This window comes from Eretmochelys imbricata, chromosome 6, assembly GCF_965152235.1.
Source record: "Eretmochelys imbricata isolate rEreImb1 chromosome 6, rEreImb1.hap1, whole genome shotgun sequence".
Taxonomy (NCBI): domain Eukaryota; kingdom Metazoa; phylum Chordata; order Testudines; family Cheloniidae; genus Eretmochelys; species Eretmochelys imbricata.
This window is the reverse complement of record NC_135577.1, coordinates 108,672,346-108,694,908: the sequence shown is the minus strand read 5'-3', so window position 1 is coordinate 108,694,908 and position 22,563 is coordinate 108,672,346. Positions and strand designations below refer to the sequence as shown.

Here is a 22,563-nt window from a genome sequence, read left to right as displayed (position 1 = left end):
ACCACCCTCCTAGTGAAAAAGTTTTTCCTAATATCCAACCTAAGCCTTCCCCACTGCAACTTGAGACCATTACTCCTCGTTTTGTCATCTGCTACCACTGAGAACAGTCTAGATCCACCCTCTTTGGAACCCCCTATTTCAGGTAGTTGAAAGCAGCTATCAAATCCCCCCTCATTCTTCTCTTCTGCAGACTAAACAATCCCAGTTCCCTCAGCCTCTCCTCATAAATCATGTGTTCCAGTCCCCTAATCATTTTTGTTGCCCTCCGCTGGACTCTTTCCAATTTTTCCACATCCTTCTTGTAGTGTGGGGCTCAAAACTGGACAGATGAGGTCTCACCAATGTCGAATAGAGGGGAACGATCATGTCCCTCGATCTGCTGGCAATGCCACTACTTATATATACATCATTGTATAATGAACCCTGGCTACATACACACAGATCACATAGCTGTCTGTGGGGATCAGGACCAGGGCCTCCAGCACTAAAAACTAAAAGGCCTTTAACATTTGAGCAGGCTGTGTAGTTGCTGGTACCACCCAACAGAGGGAAACATGACCACTCACTCTACAATCCAATTCTGCCTATGTGTATTTCTCCTGTAGTTTCTGGATAAGGTGACATTCTTTGTTTCCTGACCTAAATGGTTCTGTGCTGTTGACAGATCATAGACTCATGGAAGATTAGGGCTGGAAGAGACCTCAGGGGGTCATGTAGTCCAACCCCCTGCTCAAAGCAGGGCCAACGCCAACTAAATCATCCCAGCCAGGGCTTTGTTAAGCCGGCCTTAAAAACCTCTAAGGATGGAAATTCCACACCTCCCTAGGTGACCCATTCCAGTGCTTCACCATCCTCCTAGTGAAATAGTGTTTCCTAATATCCAACGTAGACCTCCCTCACTGCAACTTGAGACCATTGCTCCTTGTCCTGTCCTCTTCTACCACTGAGAACAGCTGAGCTCCACCCTATTTGGAACCCCCGCTTCAGGTAGTTGAAGGCTGCTATCAAATCCCCCCTCACTCTTCTCTTCTGCAGACTAAATAACCTTAGTTCCCTCAGCCTCTCCTCATAAGTCATGTGCCCCAGCCCCCTAATCATTTTTGTTGCCCTCTGCTGGACTCTCCAATTTGTCCACATCCCTTCTGTAGTGGGGGCCCCAAAACTGGATGCAGTACTCCAGATGTGGCCTCACCAGTGCCGAACAGAGGGGAATAATCACTTCCCTTGATCTGCTGGCAGTGCTCCTACTAATGCAGCCCAAAATGCCGTTAGCCTTCTTGGCAACAAGGGCACACTGTTGACTCATATCCAGTTTCTCGTCCACTGTAATCCCCAAGTCCTTTTCTGCAGAACTGCCGCTTAGCCAGTCAGTCTCTAGCCTGTAGCAGTGCATGGGATTCTTCTGTCCTAAGTGCAGGACTCTGCACTTGTCTTTCATAGAATCTTTGTTGAACCTCATCAGATTTCTTTTGGCTCAATCCTCCAATTTGTCTAGGTCACTCTGGACCCTATGCCTACCTTCCAGCATATCTACCTCTCCCCCTCAGCTTAGTGTCATGTGTGAATTTGCTAAGGGTGCAATCCATCCCATCATCTAGATCATTAATGAAGATGTTGAACAAAACCGGTCCCAGGACCAACCCCTGGGGTACTCTGCTTGATACCTGTTGCCAACTAGACATCAAGCTGTTGATCACTACCTATTGAGCCCGACGAGCTAGTCAGCTTTCTTTCCACCTTATAGTCCATTCATCCAATCCATACTTCTTTAACTTGCTGGCAAGAATACTGTGGGAGACCGCATTAAAAGCTTGGCTAAAGTCTACCCATCCAGGGACTGGTCTTCCTGGATGCATGGATGCACTGGACTTTAGCAAAGTCAAGGTATATCACGGCCACTGCTTTCCCCATATCCACAGAGCCAGTTATCTCAACACAGAAGGCAATCAGGTTGGTCAGGCATGACTTGCCCAGAGTGAATTCATGTTGACTGTTCCTGATCACCTTCTTCTCCTTCAAGTGCTTCAAAATGGATTCCTTGAGGACAGTTGCCAGGCTCCACCCTAAACTATAGCTGCATTTCAGCTGGGGATGAAATTATTCCTGTATATAAGTGTGTGCATGTGACAGAGAGAGAGAGAGAGATACAAACACTATGGGTCAGATTTCTAGGTAGCGTGCACTGATTTATAGCAGCTGAGGATGTAGTCCAGTGTTTGTGTGCATATATATTTTTAAGCTTCTTTGGGGTCAGATCCACAGCTGGTGTAAATTAGTGTAACTCCGTTCACTGAGGTGAAATGCATGTGTCATATTATACGTTACCGAACCATGTGATAAATGAATTTAACATGCACCTTTGACCTCCTTACCTGCCCACTGTTCATCAATACAGCTCTGCTAGGACTTTCTCTAATATTCCAGACCACTCACCCGCTTCAGTGTGGCATGGGGTCAGGGAGACAGTTTCTTGGGTAAATGGGTCTGGAGCCATTTGGGGTTTTAAAGGTTAAAACTCTCAACTTCTGCCTCTTATTATCCAACAGCATTTAAAAGCCACTTCCATTGAAAACAAAGAAATAAGCTCTACATCCCCTTGACACCACATGAACTTGGGAATGTAATTTAAATTTAAATTGAAGTAATAAAAAATATAGTAAATATTCTCCCTTTGAGACTCATGTATTTGAAAGATCGCTGACTGATAGAATCAGATATGGAAGTTTTAATTAATCTACCCCAAAGTTGCCCTGGACATTTACCCTGTGGATACAGCCAGTATTTGCTTCTTGCAAGATATTTCTGGTGATCTGCACTGGGATTTGATTGCACAGGTTGTGTTGCTTTCACAGCTGAGAGTTGCAGGTGTACTGATTCCAAACAAGCTTGTTCAAAGTGCGAGTCCAGCTGGATCTATAATTAATCAATTCCTTTTTAATAGAAAAATAGACATTGTATTTGTCCGAGCTGGAATGTCTTTCACATGCTCCATTAAAAAGGTTAATCTAGGTAAAGTTAATGTTTTTTTACAGATTCCACTGGTCGCAGATATATTGGTTAAACTAGTGGTTGGTACATTTTTAAAAGAAGTAGGTTAAGGGCCCTAAGAGAATGACCTAGTTTTATAACTGAAACATTTAGCGTACAGCAGGATTTCTGTGCTTGACCAAATCAATGAATAATCTAGGCTAGTATCCTGTTTCTATGAGTGGTCAGTGCTGGATGCTTCAGGAGTGAAATCCATCCTTGTAATGAATCTAATCCTGTAGTTCATTTGCATGCTTACACTAACGCACACACAAATATGCCTGCTGTAAGGGTGTATGTGTTGTATGTGTATTCCTTTAGCACAAGAGAGAGGCAACATGGTGAGTGGCTTAAAAATCTTATTTCCAGGAGTCTGAGGTGACCACATTATGCGTGAGTAACAAAGCCATGAATGAGTTATGTAGGTCATCCCAAACACACGTCAGTAAAATGACTATTTAGTGTCCTACCATGCTGTGCTTTTATTCATGCAACAGATTTGACAGAAAAGGCTATTTAAAAAATGTTTTAGAAGGTTTTTAATATGTTGGTGCTATTTTTGTGTGGGGTCTCCACCTATAAAGGCAGGTGGCTTTAATACCATGAACCCTACTTATCTGGACACCAGAGAAAAGGAAAAACTCTTTTTAGCAAGCTCTAAGCATTATCTAAAATCAGTTTTTTGTACATAAAAATAATGCAATTTTAAAAAGACATTGTCAACTTGACGAGAGGCAGTGAGTCAAGAAAATGAGTTACAAGTAACTTCAGATACCCAGGGGGCTCAGGGTAACTTCAGATACCCACTTCTCCCTGAGCCCCCTGCCAATTTTTGTACTTTTACAATCACATTTTCCTGTTTGAAAATGCTTTTCTCTCTCTTGTTGCTGTATAAAAGACCCACTGGCACAATAGGAGAAAATGAATGGCTAAGGCCCACAGTCCTGCAAACGTTTACACGTGTGAGTAACTGCATAAGTATCACAGCCCAATTGACTGTTACAGGAGAGAGAATTAAACTGATTACATTCACATAAGAGGAGACAGTTCCTGCCTTGAGGAGTTTACATTGGAAGGCCTTAACTTCTTTAGTTAGGGGTGTGATTTGTTTACAGGTATAGTTAAAGCAGTACAACCCTTCATATGGATGTAGGTATAACCGAGTCTTATACCAGTACAGTTTATTCATGTACATTCACGGGACTAAGCTATACTGATAAGAGCATCTTTACCTGGTAGAACTGCATTCATGCTGCTTTAACTATACTGGTTTCAAACCAACATAGGTGAAGTGGGTGTAGACAAGTGCTAAGGCTCTGCTCCTGTCCCTGATAGTCCATAGGTTGAGTGCTGCACCCTTTGAAGGGAATGCATCTCTTTGTGGGAGCAGCAGTTTATAGCATTGGGGATGTGGCAGACCACATTGTGTTAAATCCCAGCTAGTGTTCTTGCAGAAGATGTCATTGATCTTTGAGATGTATAATACTTTGGCAATCTGTTTGTTTGTAGGTCCTTGAAGTCCATGAAAATTTGGACAGGCAAATGCAAGATAACTATGAAGAAGACCTGAGTGAAAAGGAGAAAGCAATTGTTCGTGAAATGTGCAATGTAATAAGTCTTTATTTGTAGTATTTTATATAGTGTTATTTTGGTCCTAATGTTTTGTAACATCTGGTGTGTGTGTGTGTGTGTGTGTGTGTGTGTGTGTGAGCGTGTTTTGAAACCCACAGAGAAATTCAGTCATAAGGAAAACTTAATCAAAGCTCAATTAAATTCTGTATGGGCAGGAGCCAAATGTCAAATACCTGAACACTTAATTTGATGCATTTGCACAGAAGAAACCTAGGGCTGAGCTTCCTTAAAGGATACGGACACCACCTGTCCCACTCATTTCCTGGTAGAGAGTGGCTTATCCTATTAGGGCTGATGGACAGTTATGCAACTGTCTTTATCTGGCTAGGAGGTTTCAATTTTCAGCCCTGTGTACTGATCTTGGTTTGTAAGCCCCTGAGAATTATACGGTCGATTAAAAGCATAGGTTGGTCCTTTTGCCTTAATTTATACGTTTTAGGGTATTTAAGTCATAGAAGTGGAGTGACCGTAATCTGATGTCAGAATTAGAATCCTCTCGTTTGAATCCATGAGGGGTGATTACACATGATTTTTGGCACCCGCTAACATGTTTGGCCTAGCAACCACATTGTATACGGAGGTTGCCACATATTGTAAACTGAGCATTTATGCCAGGACTTTGCTCTGGCTGAGGTGTGGCTGCTTGCTGCTGCTCTGCTACCTTTTATTCCAGGCAGAATGATCTAATAAGAAAAATGACTTGGGTACACACTGCGGATGAAAAGTGAGCTTTGTATTGCTGTTAAAACATTGCTCAAGCTGAGAGTCATGTGTTTTGGAGGATTTTCTGCTTGACAGTGCAGTGTTTCCCAGAGCAGGGACTCCTGTGGATATTCTCTTTGAAATCCATATTGCAGGTCAGAATATCAGTGAGGCCTTTTTGGTGCATGAGAATTTCAGAGGAAGCAAAACTCTCTGAAAACTTTTTGAATAGGTTGATGACAGAGTGTTTCAAAACCACTGGAGTGGCACAACAGTGCAGAAATGTGATATGACTTTATTTATGGAAAATATGAATGTATTTTTTGGTGATGACATTTTTACAAAGATGTTGTTGGGCAGGAAGACCAGAAACTGTTTAGTGTGGATTTTCTTCCTTTCCCCACCCAAAGCATGAACAAATTTAAAGAGCTAGCCCCAAATTTGCCCCTACATAATCCCACCCTGTCAAAAAACAGGGTTTAAAAAAAACTTTTTAATTCCTGAATATACAAATGCTATAGTTAATCCTCTGCAGAACACAAAGTGCTTCACTTTAAGGCTCCAAGATTGTAGGTAAATCCCTGCATTGAATAACAGTGAGCTCTTGGTTTGTGGGCTTTGTTTGGGTTTTATTAATGCCACTTTCTTCTAGCAGAAGGGAAGATGGAATGTTACGACTCCAGGACGGCACCTTCGCAAACTTGTGGGTTGGATGCTGGGTATTTGTAGAGATAAACTGGAAGTGGCTCTTCGATCTACAGCAACATCCTTCTCAGAAATGTTGCTAATTCTTGTCACTTCCTCTCTTGCTTTCCTTGTGAGAGCCCCACTTTCCGCATTGGTCCTCCTCTCTGTGTTAGCCATTCATAAAAACTGCTTTAAAGGGAGTAGTATCTGAACTGGATGGGATCTTTTTCGGATGATATCTATTGAAAGGAAATGTCACTTTTTTAAGAATGTCAGTGTTTGGTCTAACATTGAATTTAGCTTCTGAACCTAATGTATTAGTTTTATATCATTACCTATGGCATAATAGTTCTAATTTCAAGAGAGAGAAGATGAACACTTCAAATCCTTTAAATTGTAATTTGGTGCATAAGTGCCATCTAATGGTCAGATGTAGAACTGCAACTCTGGTTTGGAAACTGCCCATTTTGACTTCTAGACAAATAGTGTAGCTCATCAACTGCAATCTTTTCCCCCTTTTCCCACAGGTTGTCTGGCGAAAGTTGGGTGATGCAGCAAGTTCCAAACCATCCATCAGGCAACATCTTTCAGGAAACCAGTTCAAGGGGCCATTGTAGGAACGTCACACTGAAAACTAGAAGCAACTCTATAAAGAATCAGAGAGGAAGAGAGCTCTGTTTCTAGCAGCCAGTTGGGTTTTTTTTTCTTTTTGGTAACTGTCTATAGTGTAAATATGGCAGCTAAAGGCTTAGTCTCCAGGCTACGATCTGGAACCAATATTAAATGGGTTAACCATCCTATAATCGCAGACTTGTGTCACTTGTATTGTAGTGCAAACCTGCTTTGTTGTATGGTCTCTATGTAGAATTACCTAACAAGAGAATTTCTAGGAGGAAAAATGGAACCCTGACCTGTGAAGAAGTTATTTTGTATTGCTTCTGCCCACCTGCTTGTTAATTGATTCATAACTAGGCTGGTGGCTCTATGTAGCATGTTTTTGGATTCTCCCAAGGAAACAAAAATCTGAATCAGGTGGCTTATTGGCTGTCCCTTTACTGAGCTGCTAAAATTGCTTGGAGGTCCTTATTTTTGGAGGATGATATGCAACTATTTTCAAGAGCGATCATATAAAATACTTTGTGGAATGCTAAAACACTGAAAGCACCTTGTATGTTGTACCGTATTGACCGTGACACAGGTCCATCGCAGGCATGCAGAATAGCTTGAGCCTCCATTTCAGCTGCTCGTGACCTGATTTTAATGGAACAAATGATACTTAGAAGATTTCTGCAGTCACAATGTGAATAATTTTAAGTCATTTAGCCACAATCCAGTATGACTATGGTAACGCTGTTCCTGTAAAACTCTTACTGCTAAATACTTAGGGAAGAACAGCTTTCCTACCAATGTGGCTTACAGTTTTAACAAGAGAAGTTTCTCTCTTGGATCCTAGTATTTCAGTATTGACATTCACTCACATAATAAGAATTTGTTTTGTAATGTCCTTGTGGAAATACTGAACTAAATTGGTTACTTCATGATGTAACCGAAGCAACAGCCATTCAAAGCTGTGTAAATGCTATATCAACAGAAGCTGTCAAATGAGGCTGCTGCTGCCATTTAAGCTTTATTTTTGTTAAACCAAAATGGAGTGTTTTTTTCCTTCTAACTGCTGTATGTAAAAATAGTGGGACTTATATTTTGGTATTGTGAGTAGCTGCTTGTGGAGCTGTAGTAAGAGGTTGACCCCTTTCGGTTCCATCTTGTCACAAGATCTGGCCCTGTGTTTCATGAGGTGTTCTTCCCCTTTCCCCCCCAGTAGTCTACAGGAAACTGGACTGTTAGTAAACCTGCCATTGTAAAATAAAATAATCTTAACAGTACATGCATGTAGATCTCTTCAAAAATGGCATTGGTTTTGGTGCTTAGTTTAATGTTGCCACTTTAGAAAAATCAGTCACAGCTACCTAAATGCAGTTGAATTAGTTGAGGTTGTTACTATTAGATACATTTGTTTTGCATTAGCGGAGTTCTTGACTTTGATTAGCGTGAAACACCTACAAATAACTGTTACGTCAGTCCTGCAGGTTCTAACACAAGAGAGTAGTCCCACTGTCTTTAAGGAGTCTACTTGCCTGAGTAAGGAATTTGCGGGATTGAGCCATAAAGAAACAGAGAAACAAAATAAAAATTAAGCAGTAAGTAACTGTAGATTAGATTAAGAATGGGCCCTGGTAGCTGAGGTCAGTGAGTTATTAGAAACTCCCTCAACAGCAGTTCACTTCCCACTAAAGCATACCTGAGCTCTGTCAGCCACTATTGAGCTTACTAACTGTAACTCTGTACTAGGTTTATGCAGTCTGTGTAGCCTGGCAGAAACTAGCCTAGAAAATGGCACACTGTCTACCTTTTGAGTTGATCTCTAGAGCATTCTGCATTTCCTCTTCTTAGCTTTTCATTTTGACCCTTTTCAGCCTGTTACCATCTATACTATCCATCAGTTTCTTTTCTTTCTTACTCAACTATTTTCTTCATATTAAGAGGAGGGGAAAAGCATGATTTTTTTCCTTCCAGAATAAGGCAGCAAAGAAAGGTTTAATTTCCCCTCTGAGCTATAAAATGTACATATAACTGCTTAATCAATCTACTTAAAAGGCCATTGTAATTATGCCAGTGTCCAAACTCTGGATTGAGTGTTAGGAGCAGAATTGAATTACTTCAGCAAATTTTCAACTGAAGCAGCAGAAGTGTTGCCAGTAAAGCCTGGAGTGTTATTTGTACTGATAATGTGCTTGCTGGTCTCTGAGTAGATTAGCCTAACAAATAAACATTTAATGCTCCCTCCCTCTCAACAGGACCGAGAGCTAAACTAGCACATTTACTCCTTTCACTGCCTCTGACCTACTCGTCCAAATTTACTATTAATCAGATATTTATCACAAGCCATTTTGTGGCTTGAAGCGTTGTCCGTATTCTGGTTTCAGTTGCAGATCTCAAACTCTTAAATAAAGGGGAAACAGCACTAAACCTGAGGCGTGTTGTATGGCTGTACACCCCAGAGAGCTGGCTTAGAAGACAGCCAGTCTTTTAGTTAAACCACCGAAGGATCCTGTATACTAGTAGGCTAAAACTATATTTTGTATGATTCTACTTGGCCCCAAATGCAAGATGTGCATTGTTGATTTTATAGAAGTACATGAGAGTTAGTGCTGTATGTATTTTTTTTAAAGTTTGCTACTCTTTGTATTTAGCTCCATTTGAGCAAAAAAAAAAAAAAAAAAAAAAAAAGTGTCTTCCTGGGGGAAAAAAGACACTCACATTACAGAATGACTTGGGTGCTAAACTTTCAGTTGTCTGAAAAGATGTTTTATATGCACATTTAAATTCATTTCTTTACTATGCTCTAGGTCTACTGTGAAAACTACCTGAAAAACTTTGTACAGTAAGTTTGAGGGAAACCCTCCCCCAAAATGGTGGCCATTAAGTTGATATACATTGGGCTACTGTCCCCAGTCTATTTAGAGGCTGCAAATTCTGCAGCCCCGAGACAAACAAAGCTTCCATTGACTTCAAGTGAAGTTTTGCTGGTCTTAGGAAAGCAGAATCAGGCCCTTAAGTTTTCTTTGACTAATGTAAACAAGATTTTGAAATGCTATGGCATAACCAACTTCAGGTGGCTCATTGCACCTTTAATAAGGCTTCTGAGCCCAACGTTGAGACTGGCACATTTTTATCCAAATATTATTAGATATAAATCAGTGTTAAAGTGACCTTTTATCTTTTTAGAAACTGGGTGGGGAAAAAGTACTACTGATCTTTTTCAAAGTGCATGACTGTAAAGTGATAAAATTGTATATTTTTCATAAGGTGGGGAAAGTCTATTTGAACTGCTTTGGGAAATCAGTTTGAAGTTTGATTTCTGTTAAACCTGTGATCTTACAGCCCTCCTGTATATGATTTACAAAAGAAACTGGAATAAATTAGCACCCACTGTTGTGTACATAGCAAAATCTTTAGACATTAGCACGCATTTATACCTTTTATTGAACCACTTTGGCTTTCGGGGGGGGGGGGGGAAGAGAAAAAATAGTAATCAGATTTTTTTGATATATGTGTAAAACATTCATTTGGAATATTTTAGTAAAAATGAAGTATGAGATTGTGATAGTGTATACTTTCAGTTGAATAAAATAAAGTACATTCTTTGTAAATGAGCTGTGATCCTTCTACGTTTTCATAGAACACTGCTGAAATATTCTGACAGTGAGTTAGTACAAGAGGTAAAACACCTTTCCTCTTGCAGCAGTATAAACATGAACAGTAATTTTAGAGACAGACTAGTGGGGAAAAAAGATTTTGGGAAAATCCATTGAATTCAGATCCAGTTTTATTTGGGTACAAGTGAATGAAGCAGTCCTATTTATAACCAAGGTGTAAATCACAGTATGTTGTTACATTCAGACTTTCACACTTAGAAAATATATATATTTATCTACAGGAATTTGCAAATAGGTGTAAACATACTTAATTTTTCAAGATAGCAGTACATTCCAAAACAAAAACATTAGCAAGGCAAATATCTCAAAATGATTTCTGTCAGCTGGGGGTTGTAAATATATACATATTAAATAAAGTAGCTCTGATGCTTAACATTAAGTGTCACAGGAGAGTTACTTAATGAAAATGAACTTTTTTTTTTTAACTCTAGATGGAACTTCAGGATATCTGACTATTTTGATATTCAAAAGTAGGCACTGACTGCTAGAAGAAAATTTACTTCTTACTGATATAAATGAGCCAATATGGCTGGTTAAAGTCACTAGTACAAAGTAACCCAGTGCTGGAATAACTCAAAACAATTTAGTCAGACAACTTAGTTTTAAATCAAATGTACAAATTTAGATTTTTAATTAGCTCTGCCGTGTCTATATTAAAAGCCTATATATCTTGCCATTAACGATACTGCAAGTAGGTCAACTAAGATTCCATTTCACTGTTCCATGTCTTTATATACTATACCAGAATCTAGATTATACAAATTACTTTCCTATTTATCTTTACAATATGGTTGCTGCTCAATTATTCTGCCTTTTAAACTATTCCTCAAAATTAAAGGATATTTGTACACAATTCTGATGCTATCTCATCCATGTAGCACGTCCGAGTCCTGCAACAGGTGGCATAACAGGTGGTGGTATTGGAGGTGGCACTGGTGGTTGTCCACCAGGGGGAACTGTAGGAGGGGGATAATTAGCTGGTGGCATTCCCAGCCCTGGAGGTGGATGAGTTGGAGGCAGTCGTGGAGGTGGGAAGTTAGGATTGTACGTAGGTGGAGGAGGGTACCCAGGAGTAGGTGGTGGGATATTAGGGGGTGGAAATGATGTAGGCGGAGGTGGAGGAACAGGTGGAGGAGGGTTAGGAGGATACACGTGAGGATGATATGGTAAGTGAGTTGGTGGTCCATAAGCTGGTGGCAAAGCTCCATAGGTTGGTCCTTCGGTTTTCATCATTGACTGAAGACTCTGATAACCTTCCCCTGACATATAAGAATTTGTAGTGGACATCCCAGTTATGTAGCTGGAAGGTGGAGGTGGTGGAGGACGATGAGGCATAGGTGGTGGCTGATGTACGGGTGCAGGATGAGCTGGAGGAGGAATCTGGACCTTTGGTATGTCTACAGAGTCCACTGTAGTACTTTGCTCTGCTTCTCCCATTGAAACTGCAGTTGTCAAAGGAAGCTTACGGTCTGCAACAGACAAAAAAAAGCTTCATTTACTTTTCTGTAGCACAGCAATAAGGACTACCTACACTGCTGTGTTTTTCTCAAAATGTTAACATGTTGCACATAGTAGTCTGATCTCTTCCAGTTTGTTCTACAGCTAAAACATTTGGAAAATCACATGCAGTAAGACCTTCTAAAGTCGAAACTGCAGATACTCCACAGTGAAAATTTACTTTATTAGTCTTAATATTTATTCCTTCCACACTGCTGAGCTCGTTCAAAACTGTTCTATGACAAGGACAGATAAACAGTTGTGACATGGAGTCCAGTCCAGCAGATGCTTAGAAACAAAGTCCGCCTGTGAGGATGTTACCTTCAAAATCTTTTAACTACTCTAGGAAACAAATGTGATACAGTGAAAAGAATTCTTTTGATGAGTTGGGATTTGTATTTCTGCACCAGTTTTGATTCTTGTGTTAGAACTTTCTGAGCTGATTGAGGCTAAGATTATGGGAAAGTTTACAAAAGGTCACAGTATGTGCTACTGTTTTGGCCACTTCCATGTAAGTAAACATTAACCTTAGATCTGTTAAGAAAAGATGTGACACTTAAAGCTTATTCCTGTCTATGCTGACTATCTACAACCACCTAAAATAAAATGTGTTACTTTGAAATTTAACATTTCTTATTCCCAGGTCTGTTTTTATAAATGATCTTCAGGCACCTTGTAAGAATGTGCGCACAATGCCAGCTTGCAGAAACAGCAGGCTCACGGTGAGCCTTGGTCTGTTGGGTTCTAGATCACTGAACGCTAACTTCATTCGAGAATATCTGGTCAACCAGCCTGCTGACAGCAACAGCACTTTATATGTGGCTTTCCCCCTCACAGTAAGCCCCACGTCCCAAAAGCTACATGCAAAGAAAAATCAGCTAAAGAGCAGAGGCAGCGGAAAAAAACTAACAAGAATATTAGTTTCTAAGTGCAATCACTCCACATGCAAGGGCTACACAGATTTGAGACCGTGAAACAGGGAAGCATTAGGAAAGGGTTACAAAATTTGGGTCATTTCGTCTGAGCATTCCTCTCAAACACTTTTGTCTAATTTCTATTACTTCCTTTCCCTACCTCCAAAAAAACAAACAAAAACAAATCTTAAACTGGCACAAGATCACACCCATGAAACTTCAGGTTGATTGGACAAAAGTTAGGGGAAGTTAAAAATCAGATCAAAGCTGGTCTGAACTAAGGGCAGACCAATGTCTCTACATGATAGGGCCCAATGGTAGTATCTTCAGAATCTACAGTAGTCAGTTTTAAAATGCTTTACTGATGAAAATAAACTTGTCACACAAAGCTAAGGCACATGTCCTGTTTGTACACAGAATAGTTCAGTTTTATAACAAGGTACAGAACATCTTTTCACTGAAAAAGCGGTATAGGACAGGTTTGCAGAGCTGCCATTTCACCACTGCCCAACTGTTGAACTAAAATGACAGTGCAAAAGAAAGTTGAGATGGACAAGCCTGCACATGCTACTCTTTGGCTATAGAATAATTGATCACCATCCTCTCGGTAACAGCCACGGCTGTTACTCTGAAACATATTTTAAGACTATCAGGTTCCTCTTCTCCCTCCCCCTTTCTTTTGTCAAGACTAAAACTACTCTCAGTATTTTCACCTGTCCTCATAAGGTCATGTTTTTAAAACCCTTTATTATTTTTGTTGCTCTCTTTGGGACTCTGTCCAGTCTGTCCACATCTTTCCTAAAGTGTGGCGCCCAAAACTGGATACAATACTCCAGCTGAGGCTTCACTGGTGCCGAGTAGAATGGGACAATAACCTCCATGTCTTACCTATGAAACTCCTGGCAATACACCCACAATACTCCTTTGCATTTGTGTATAGACATCTCGGATGTTGAGCAGATTCCCACTTTATTATTGTCCCCTTCTTGCTGTTCCTATGTCCCTATTATAATTTACCATTCTTCTCTCTCCTGCCCATGACTTCTAGCCCTTTGTCAAGGTCACCGTTTTGACAACTACAACCAACAGTAGGATTGTTACCCAGGAGCCAGTGTTTCAGATTAATAAATCTGTCTTTGAGGAGCTGCATTATCAGTTCTTGAATTTGACACTTGGAGATTTCCTACATCCGTTTACAAGTGATATGAAAAATAAAAAACTTTGCATGGCCAGCATATTATTTTTCCATTAGTTAAAACTTTATTTGCAAAAAGTTCTTTCAAACATCTGACTCTTCCTCATGGAGGGCTAAGTCCATGACAGATTTGAAGTTTAAAATTTGTGAGTAACTGAAAATAGGATGAACGCAAGTTCCTATTCCATCACAACTGTCATAGGAAATGCTGAATTTTTTAGGAGTTCAGTAGTTGAGGTGGTAATATATAGACTAATTAAATATTGTATGGTCTTCATAAAAGGGTGACAGGTGCCATGCTAGCATAAGGCAGTAGCTTCAAATTGCCACATGTAATCTCTCTTCAGAATACACACCTGAGCATAGTTTCTAATTCTTATACAGTGTCAACCAGTAAGGGATGTTCTTTTCCTTGGATGATTTCCCAAAAGAGGGCTTGATCTGCCAAAGAACCCTGTAATGCTCCAAAATGCCATATGTTTGTGAAAGAAATTGTACTACTGTGCTTCCAGTGCCCTGATACATTAGCTGTCCTTCCACTGACCCTGAGATATGACATAAATATTTTATAGTGTGTACTATATAATGCAACCTAAAATGACAGCTCTTAACAGGGGACAACAAGAGACAGAAGAATACAGTGGCAAGGTGTGTGCTTAGTACTATAAAGAGGAACAGCATCAGCTTTTCCCCTCTTTCCTGTATAAAATTTCAATTAAGTATGAGGACTACTGTAAATAATTTATATAAATCTGATATGTGCATCATAGCTGCACATACCCACCTTCAAAAGAAATGCCCATTGTTTTATGACAGTGGAGAAACAGGATCTATTCACTATACTGAATTGTAGAGAAACCAGCCTCTATTCTATACTCAAATAGGTCACCAAGGGAGGTTGTGGAATCCCTGTCATTGGAGGTTTTTAAGAACAGGTTAGACAAATACCTGTCAAGGATGTTGTAGGTATCCCTTCAATTACAGGAGAACCTCTCAAGGTTTCTTCCAGCCCTACATTTTTATGATTCTAAATGTTTTCAGGTGCTTGATACGTTTCTCCACAGATTATCACAACTGGCACAGAATTCTCTGTAAACTTGAAGATTCAAGGTTACAAAGATAGCGTCCACTAAAGTTAATGGTGAAATCGCAAGTCATAACCTTGCTTTTTCAATTAATATTTTAAAACTCCTTTTGGCCTGAGATTTTTCATAACTTGTCTTAAATCAGCTTTGATATTGTTACCTCTAACTAATCAAGTACTTAACCTCAAATATGGCAGATCATAAGAGACTGTTTGGGAGGTCCAGAGAAGTTTTCTGGCCACTATCTCACTTATGCACTCATTGTTCTAATTATACTATCAAATATTTCATCACCTTTCATACTACAATTAATATTATTCAAACCAACATGACACTTTTAGCCCATAGTAGCAAAAGAACAAGGTCAAGCACTTAACTCCAAAAGATCCAATAAGAACAGCATGCCGGGAAATAACTCTTAATAAAACCTTACCTGGAGGTGGGTGGACAGGCGGTATTGGTGGATGAGACGTCTCAATTTTAGGAATTTTAGATGGTGGTGGTTCTGAAAAAACAAATTTGGAAGCCCCTATCAACAAAAATGGAAGTTTAGTTATGGGTCCATCAGCATACTAAAACTGGAAATCCAGAATGGATTCTGGGAAAAGGATTATTTTATGATGTTTGTACTGTGCTGTGTACAATGGGGCCCGGACTTGTTTTCAGACTCCAGGCACTTCCGCAGTGTGAAATTTAAATAATCTAACTGAAATCTAGCATCACACATGTTAGTTTATTATTAGGGTCTGTCCACAACTTTTAACAATGATTTTATAAATGGAGACATGGTTACTTTACTACACAGCTAGAAAAAGAAAGAACTGGCCAAACTTGTCACATAGGCACAGTTAGGGTATACAGCAAAATAACTTTTACAAAGTAGATACTGGAAGACAATCATGTGTTGGCCTAACTCTCTGACACCAGAAAAACGTGGTTAACTGCCATAGTTACCAAGAATTAACTATGTTGTGTTTGGGTACAGACTGTAAGCCATGCCAATAATTGGCTACAAACATAAGTTATAATGGAGATGGAGCTTTTATAATAGTAATTGTTAGTTTTACTGAGCAGCCTATCTGTACAAGCATAAAGGGACTATGCTTTAAGAACAATTATACTGTACTTCCACAAACAATTTTTTTATTTTTTATTTTTTTAATTGGAAGGTCTATATTTAAGCCTGCATAATCAAGACCAAACAAACACGGTAATTTCTAGACTTAGAAGGAAACTAACCAAGCAATTTTAGAAGGTGCAGTGAATTAGTTATTCTGGCAAACAGTTTTGCTTATTAAAAAAGTGAAAGATAGAATATACATTAAAAAAATACAATATCTACCTGATGCCTTAGTTTCTTCTTTGGGAGATACAGCCTATTTAAAAAAAAAATTCACATCAATCTCCAGAACTGTACATTATAAAATCTGAATAATTCAAAAATGAAAATGTAATTAGGAAACACATACTGTTAGTACTAATAGGATGCAGTTTATTAAGGCCTGGTATATGCACACGTTTTGCATCAATTTAATTAAGTCTGTTTCCAATTCGAGTGCAAGAACCGTGGTCTAGACAAGCCCTAAACCTTTTTTTTTTTTTAAACCGAAAGGCCTGTGATGTTCCAAAGCTTTTGAAAGAAACTCTACACACAAAGAACGTTGAATCAGGCAATATGAAGCGGGTCATTTGATTTGGGTAGGAGAGTTAGTTGATGGTTAAAAATGTGAGAGTGTGAACAGACTGAAAAATGTACCTACTGTGTGTGAACACAGAGCTACCTTTGTAATTCTTGTCATTTAATATTTGCATCTAATTTAATTTATTTATAATCTACTGAAGAAGTATCATGGTCCAGTAGACGAAGTACTGACTGGGAAGTTGGGAGACGTGGGCTCTATTTTCTGACTCTGCCTCTGACTTGTAGTGTGAGCTTTGGCAAGTCACTTCACCTCTTTATACCTCAGTTACCCAGTCAGTAGGATAATGAAAAAAATATTTCCCTTTGTGAAGCACTTTAAAATCTTCAGGTAGAAAGCACTACGTAAGAGCCAAGTATTACTGAAACAGCACAGAACGTGGGCGCACACTAAATTCAGAGCGAATGAGATGTTTTACAGACACGGAACATTCTACCACCAAAGTGGCTTGGCGTAGAAACTTCAAATTTATTTTCATTTGTCTGAATTCCTCTAAGTTCTATAAACTTTCCTGCAGACTAAAGTATACACTTGTAGGCTTCCTACCTATCCTGCACCACTGAACTAGCCATCTCAAGCCAATGGAGTTTAAGAAGTTCAGTAACTCTAACAGGAAATTAATGAACACACAAGCTTATCAAGAAATTAAATTCCTTAGCAGAACCAGCCAAGTTACAGAGCTCCTGTGAGAGCCACCAAAACTCCTGCACTAATACTTCATAAACACAGACAACTACTTTCCTGAAGTCTATCCTGAGCCATGCTGCCATGTAAGTGGCAGTCTGCACTGTCTCCAAGACACAGCCAGGGATATTCTGCTTTCTCTAACTCTGCAAACACATTTCCTCCCAATAACTGCAGGATCTTGCCCAAAGAATTTAACTTGACTAGTGTCATTAAGTAAACATTGCAATTTCTTTGGAGTTGGAACTAAATTAAATTCTTTCCTACAGCTTACTGTAGGGGTAAATGATTCTATAACCTCATAAAAATGTTGTCTCTAGAGATTTGTAATAGGGCCAATACTGATATTATATAATTATTTTTGGAGTTCTAGGGTAACTAAACAGCTGCAACCAAAAAGCACAGAATTCAAGATCATTACATTATTTAATGGCTAAAGATCATCTTGTAAAATTTTTTAAATGAGGTCCATGAGTTAGAGGGAGTCTGGGAAAAACAGAATACAAACTTGTAAGTGCAATGAACCGTATGAACTGTAACAAACTACACCATATTTGCTAGCAGTAACTTCTTACTTTCCTGAGCCCCAATTGCTAGGGCTGTTAACTGTTCTGTCAGCGTATCCAGAATTTCAAGGTGGTTTTCTTATTATTTTGACAAGAATGTGCCAGTGAGGACAAAGGACTGACCGTTATTTCAGCAAAAGCAGGTATATGTTAGAAGATCTCCAATTTATGTCTCAAGACAAGGCTGTACACAGGTACACTATAATTTGCATTGTTTTATTTAAATTCTTTGCTATCCTTCATTCTAGTAACTGAAGTAATATTCAGAGCCCCCTTCAACTTCTACCTTTTCTCCAAAGATTTATTTTGAATGTGTTCTAACTGCAAGTCTGCAAATCAAATTATAATTGCACACATAATTACTGAAAAGGGCACTCATTTTCATTTACCTTCATGATTGAGTGGAGTAAACAATTTTAAAATGGTAACATCTCCCACTCATGTTTAAATGATCCTGTAAAGTTTAGATACGTAAAAAATGAATAATACCAATGATTAAGCAAAGGCAAAGTGTGGAAAGTTCATAAGCATACAGGATGTGTATCACTGTTTTCCTTACTACTTGTTGATTCTTTCAAAGTTATTTATTCCCTATGAAGTCTCATCAGCTTTGAGAGAGACTGGTTCAAAACCATTTTTAACTGTATTACAAATTCAAAAGCATGAACATGCAAACAAAAACAGGTCAATCTGAAATGGAGTATTGTAAACTGGGTCAATCTGAAAGCAAGTAAGTTTAGACAAATATAATGGAATTCTCAAAGGAGTTCATTTTTAACTTCCCTTTGATTATATGCAGTGGATCCCCTGGTAGGGATCAATTGGATATAATAAAAAAAAAATTACCTACAAGCTTCGTAAAAGGGCCCTTTATTTCCAATGCCCTGACTTCCTCCGCTTATCACTGGATTCCCTCTAGTCTAAAGGTGGGCAAACCATGGCCTGTGGGACCGTCCTGCCCGGCCCCTGAACTCCCAGCAGGGGAGGCCTACCCCCAGCCCCTCCCCCGCTGTCCCTCCTCCCCTGCATGCCGCCGCCACGTGGGCAGCACAGCTTGCGCCCGCCCACCTCTCAGGCTTTCCAGTAAGGCTGTCCTGCTGCTCTGAGCGGTATGGTCAGGGGGCGGGAGGGGTTGGATAAGGGGCAGGAGGTCCTGGGGGGCAGTTGGGTGGGGTGGAGGTGTGTGTGGGGGCAGTCAGGAGATAGGGAGCAGGGGGGTTGGATAGGGGGTAGGGTCCTGGGGGGGGGGTAGGGGCTGGGGGTCCCGAGAAGGGGCGGTCAGGGACAAGGAGCAGGGGCAGGTGGATGGGTCAGGTGTCCCGGGGGGCCTGTCAGGGGGCAGGGGTGTGGATAGGGGTGGGGCAGTCAGGGGACAGGGAGCAGAGGGGGTTGGATAAGGAATGGGGTTCCAGGGGGGCGGTTGGGGCAGGGGGTCCCGGGAGGGGGCAGTCGGGGACAAGGAGCAGCGGGGGTTGGATGGGTCAGAAGTTCTGAGGGGGGCAGTCAGGGGGCGGGAAGTGGGAGAGGTGGATGGGGGAGGGGGCCAGACTGTTTGGTGAGGCACAGCATTCCCTACCCTGCCCTCCATACCGTTTCGCAACCCCGATGTGGCCCTCGGGCCAAAAAGTTTGCCCAACCCTGCTCTAGTCTAATTTTCATTCTCTCTACTCTACCTGAACTGATCAATCAAAAAAGTCACTAATGACACCTTCCTTTCCAAATCTAAGAGCCTGTGCTCCATTCTAATTCTTTTCTATGTGTCTGCTGCTGATACACACTACCCTTTTCTTCCGGAGGCCATCTCTTCCTTGGGTCCCTGACTAATCTCCTGGTTCACTTCCTGCCTTACTTAACCACCCTTTCAATGTTGCCTTCATTGAATCCTTGGTCCTGCTTCTTCTTTTTCTCTTGCATTCTCAACTCTTCCACCACTAGATATTTCCCCTCCTTGGGTAACCTCACCTACTCCAACTGTCTCATATTTCACATTTACCTCTCTAACCCTGACCTCTGTTCAGGCTCAAGCTTCTTTTCCTGCCTCTCCCATATTTCACAACTGATGTCCTAATGCTATTCAAACTAAACAGGCCAAAATGAACATCCCAACTTTCCTCCTAAAACTCCTCCCCCTCATCCCCTTTGATAATTCTACAACAGTCTATTATTGATGCTGGCAGCAAACTTAGGGTTTACTTTGACTTCTGCCCAGCATTGCCATATCTTGTGGTTTTATCACAAGACCCCCTACACCTGATGTTTCCTAAAGCTTCAGCTCCTGAAGTAATGCAAATGTAAGAATCTTTTTTTGGGGAGGGTTTTTTTAAGCCCTCATGCTTGTGGAACAAAGCTTGCTTGTTTTGTCACGCTGTCCCCATCCCCTCCCCCTGTCCCCAGAAGAATTTAGGAGTTTCACTGGCATTTAGCGGACCTCTGCCATGCTTTGAAAAAAGCTTGCCATATAAATATTCCTCTATTCCCCTTTTGTTACTGAATTTCTCTTTAAGAGGGAATTATATACTGGTCATAGAAGACAGGTCACTACCCCTTCGCTTTAGGGGTTTAGAGCAGTGGTTCTCAACCTTTTGGACTACTGTACCCCTTTCAGGAGTCTAATTTGTCTTGTATACCCCAAGCGTCACCCCAGGCTTTGACTTCAGCCCCACACAACAGTGCTTGGGCTTTCAGCCCTGGGCCCCAGTGAGTCTAACACTGGCCCTGGCAATGCCATTAAAACGAGCTTGCCCACAGTCTGAGAACTGCTGATATAATATATAGAACAGTATAAACAAATCATTGTCTGTATGAAATTTTAGTTTGTACTGACTTCACCAGTGTTTTTAAAACAAGGCAAATATCGAGATGAGTTTATATATTCCCTAGAAGGCCTCCACATACCCCTGGTTAAGAATCAATGGTTTAGAGCAACTGAAATTATTGTCTGGCGTCCTGCCACGGTTGTCAAAATGTCTGAATGACTGATATATGAAATTATAATCATCGATAAGGGAAACCACCTAACACTAATTTAACACAAATTCCTTTATTAAATCCCATTTAAAGTAGTATTTATATAATTACTCTAAAAATGCCTAAAAAGCCTAATAAGCAATTTACTACAACCAACCAGTACCAAAACATTTATAAGCATTCGATCAAGAGGCTTACAAATGGGCGAGGCCCAGGGGTGCTTAAACCCATATTGATTGGCTCCAGCATGTCAGGCAGGTAACAGTAACAAACCCTTTAGGAGTTTACTTTTTATACCCATTAACAAACAAGTGATGTCATTGCTTGCTGACTTCAGCTATAAATCAACATGAGACAATTGATCCTTAGTTCCAGTCTTAATCCTCATAAGATTTACAGCCCCCTTTCTTCCCTTATCTTCTCCCCCACTCCTTGCTTACCAGCAGAACAGTGCGAAGACTTGGGCTGGTTTCTTTTAAGACAGTTTTTCTTTGTCTTGTTACTGCCTCTCTTTATTTTATTAGTTACTTTTGAAGCGATACATCCTGCCCACACTACTAGTAATACTACTTATTCTCATGACCTTCTTTTACTTGCTGAATGGGGCCCTCTTTACAACACACAGTATATCCTTAACCAAACTTAAGCTAACTTTAATTCTTTCATTTTACTCTTATCCTACTCTTATCCTTATCCTATGCCTGTTATAACATCCCTCTGTGTAGCAAGCATCCTCACTATCCCCTCCAAACCCTGTCTGAAAAATTTACTTTTGCCTTGCTTTCCACCACTGTTATCCACTCCTGTGCAGTCTAATTCCTCCACTTTGCCCTACTTCAGTCTGTGTTTAGGTATCAGAACGTATGATTTTCTTACTCTGTAATGACTTATTTGCCTTACTTCACATCCCTCCTTTCCCTTGGCTAGCCTCATTTCTGTTTAATTTAGATGGGACACCCTTGGGGGCAGGAAGCATGCCTTTAAATCTTTATAAAGCTCCATGCCAAGTTACAGCAAAATCTACATTGTTAATAAACTGTGAAATCACTAGCTTCCCATATCACACATATGCAAAGCAACAATAATTCCACTTTGCCAGGGTAGATGGGTATTAAAATGCAGAATAAAACTAGCAGATTAAGCAGCTTTAACTGATGCCAAATTATGATCCCACAATGTTTTAAATTCTTTATTAGCACCAAAGTGGCACACAAAATGAAAAGATCTTCCCTACATGTGAAATCAAAGAAGCCATTTTAAATCTGAAGTGATTCCCCTTGACCATCATGGAGATGACTTTTGAAGTTGTTTGCTCTAATTAGTCAAATGATCACTTCAAGCAGCAACCAAATTCCATTTTATTAGGTTACTCTGTATTTATTCACAAAGTCTAATCTTGCAAAAATAATTTCACCATGATGCCCCATCATCATGGATTAAGTGAAAGCAGCTGATGGAGGAGACAATTAACAAAATGGGTCAGACAAAATTTCACACACAGAAGATCTGTGACTAGTTGTTTATGTAAAAGCAGTATGTACCAAGTGTCACCAAAGTGCTTTTTCCAATCACGTCAGTGAGTGTAATTTTTTTCTTCAGTAAGTCACTGAAAATCCTTTTAACCATTCTT

General features: G+C 40.1%; 2 protein-coding genes across 3 annotated transcripts in view; one reads left to right on the top strand and one right to left on the bottom strand.

Moving 5' to 3' along the window:
• Window positions 1-6,665, top strand: part of CCDC85C (coiled-coil domain containing 85C) — a 155,978-nt gene extending 149,313 nt beyond the window's left edge. Inside the window, exons 5-6 of the mRNA XM_077820466.1 lie at window positions 4,537-4,635; window positions 6,576-6,665. Of these exons, the coding sequence (XP_077676592.1) occupies window positions 4,537-4,635; window positions 6,576-6,665 (189 nt within the window). The remainder of the gene's footprint in view (window positions 1-4,536; window positions 4,636-6,575) is intronic.
• Window positions 6,666-10,417: 3,752 nt separating this feature from the next.
• CCNK (cyclin K) overlaps window positions 10,418-22,563 on the bottom strand; it is a 31,507-nt gene continuing 19,361 nt past the window's right edge. For both annotated transcript variants that reach the window (XM_077819352.1, XM_077819353.1), the window contains 3 exons: window positions 16,359-16,392; window positions 15,450-15,521; window positions 10,418-11,794 (listed from right to left, as the gene is read on the bottom strand). In XM_077819352.1, the coding sequence (XP_077675478.1) occupies window positions 11,187-11,794; window positions 15,450-15,521; window positions 16,359-16,392 (714 nt within the window). In that variant the 3' untranslated portion in view covers window positions 10,418-11,186. The remainder of the gene's footprint in view (window positions 11,795-15,449; window positions 15,522-16,358; window positions 16,393-22,563) is intronic.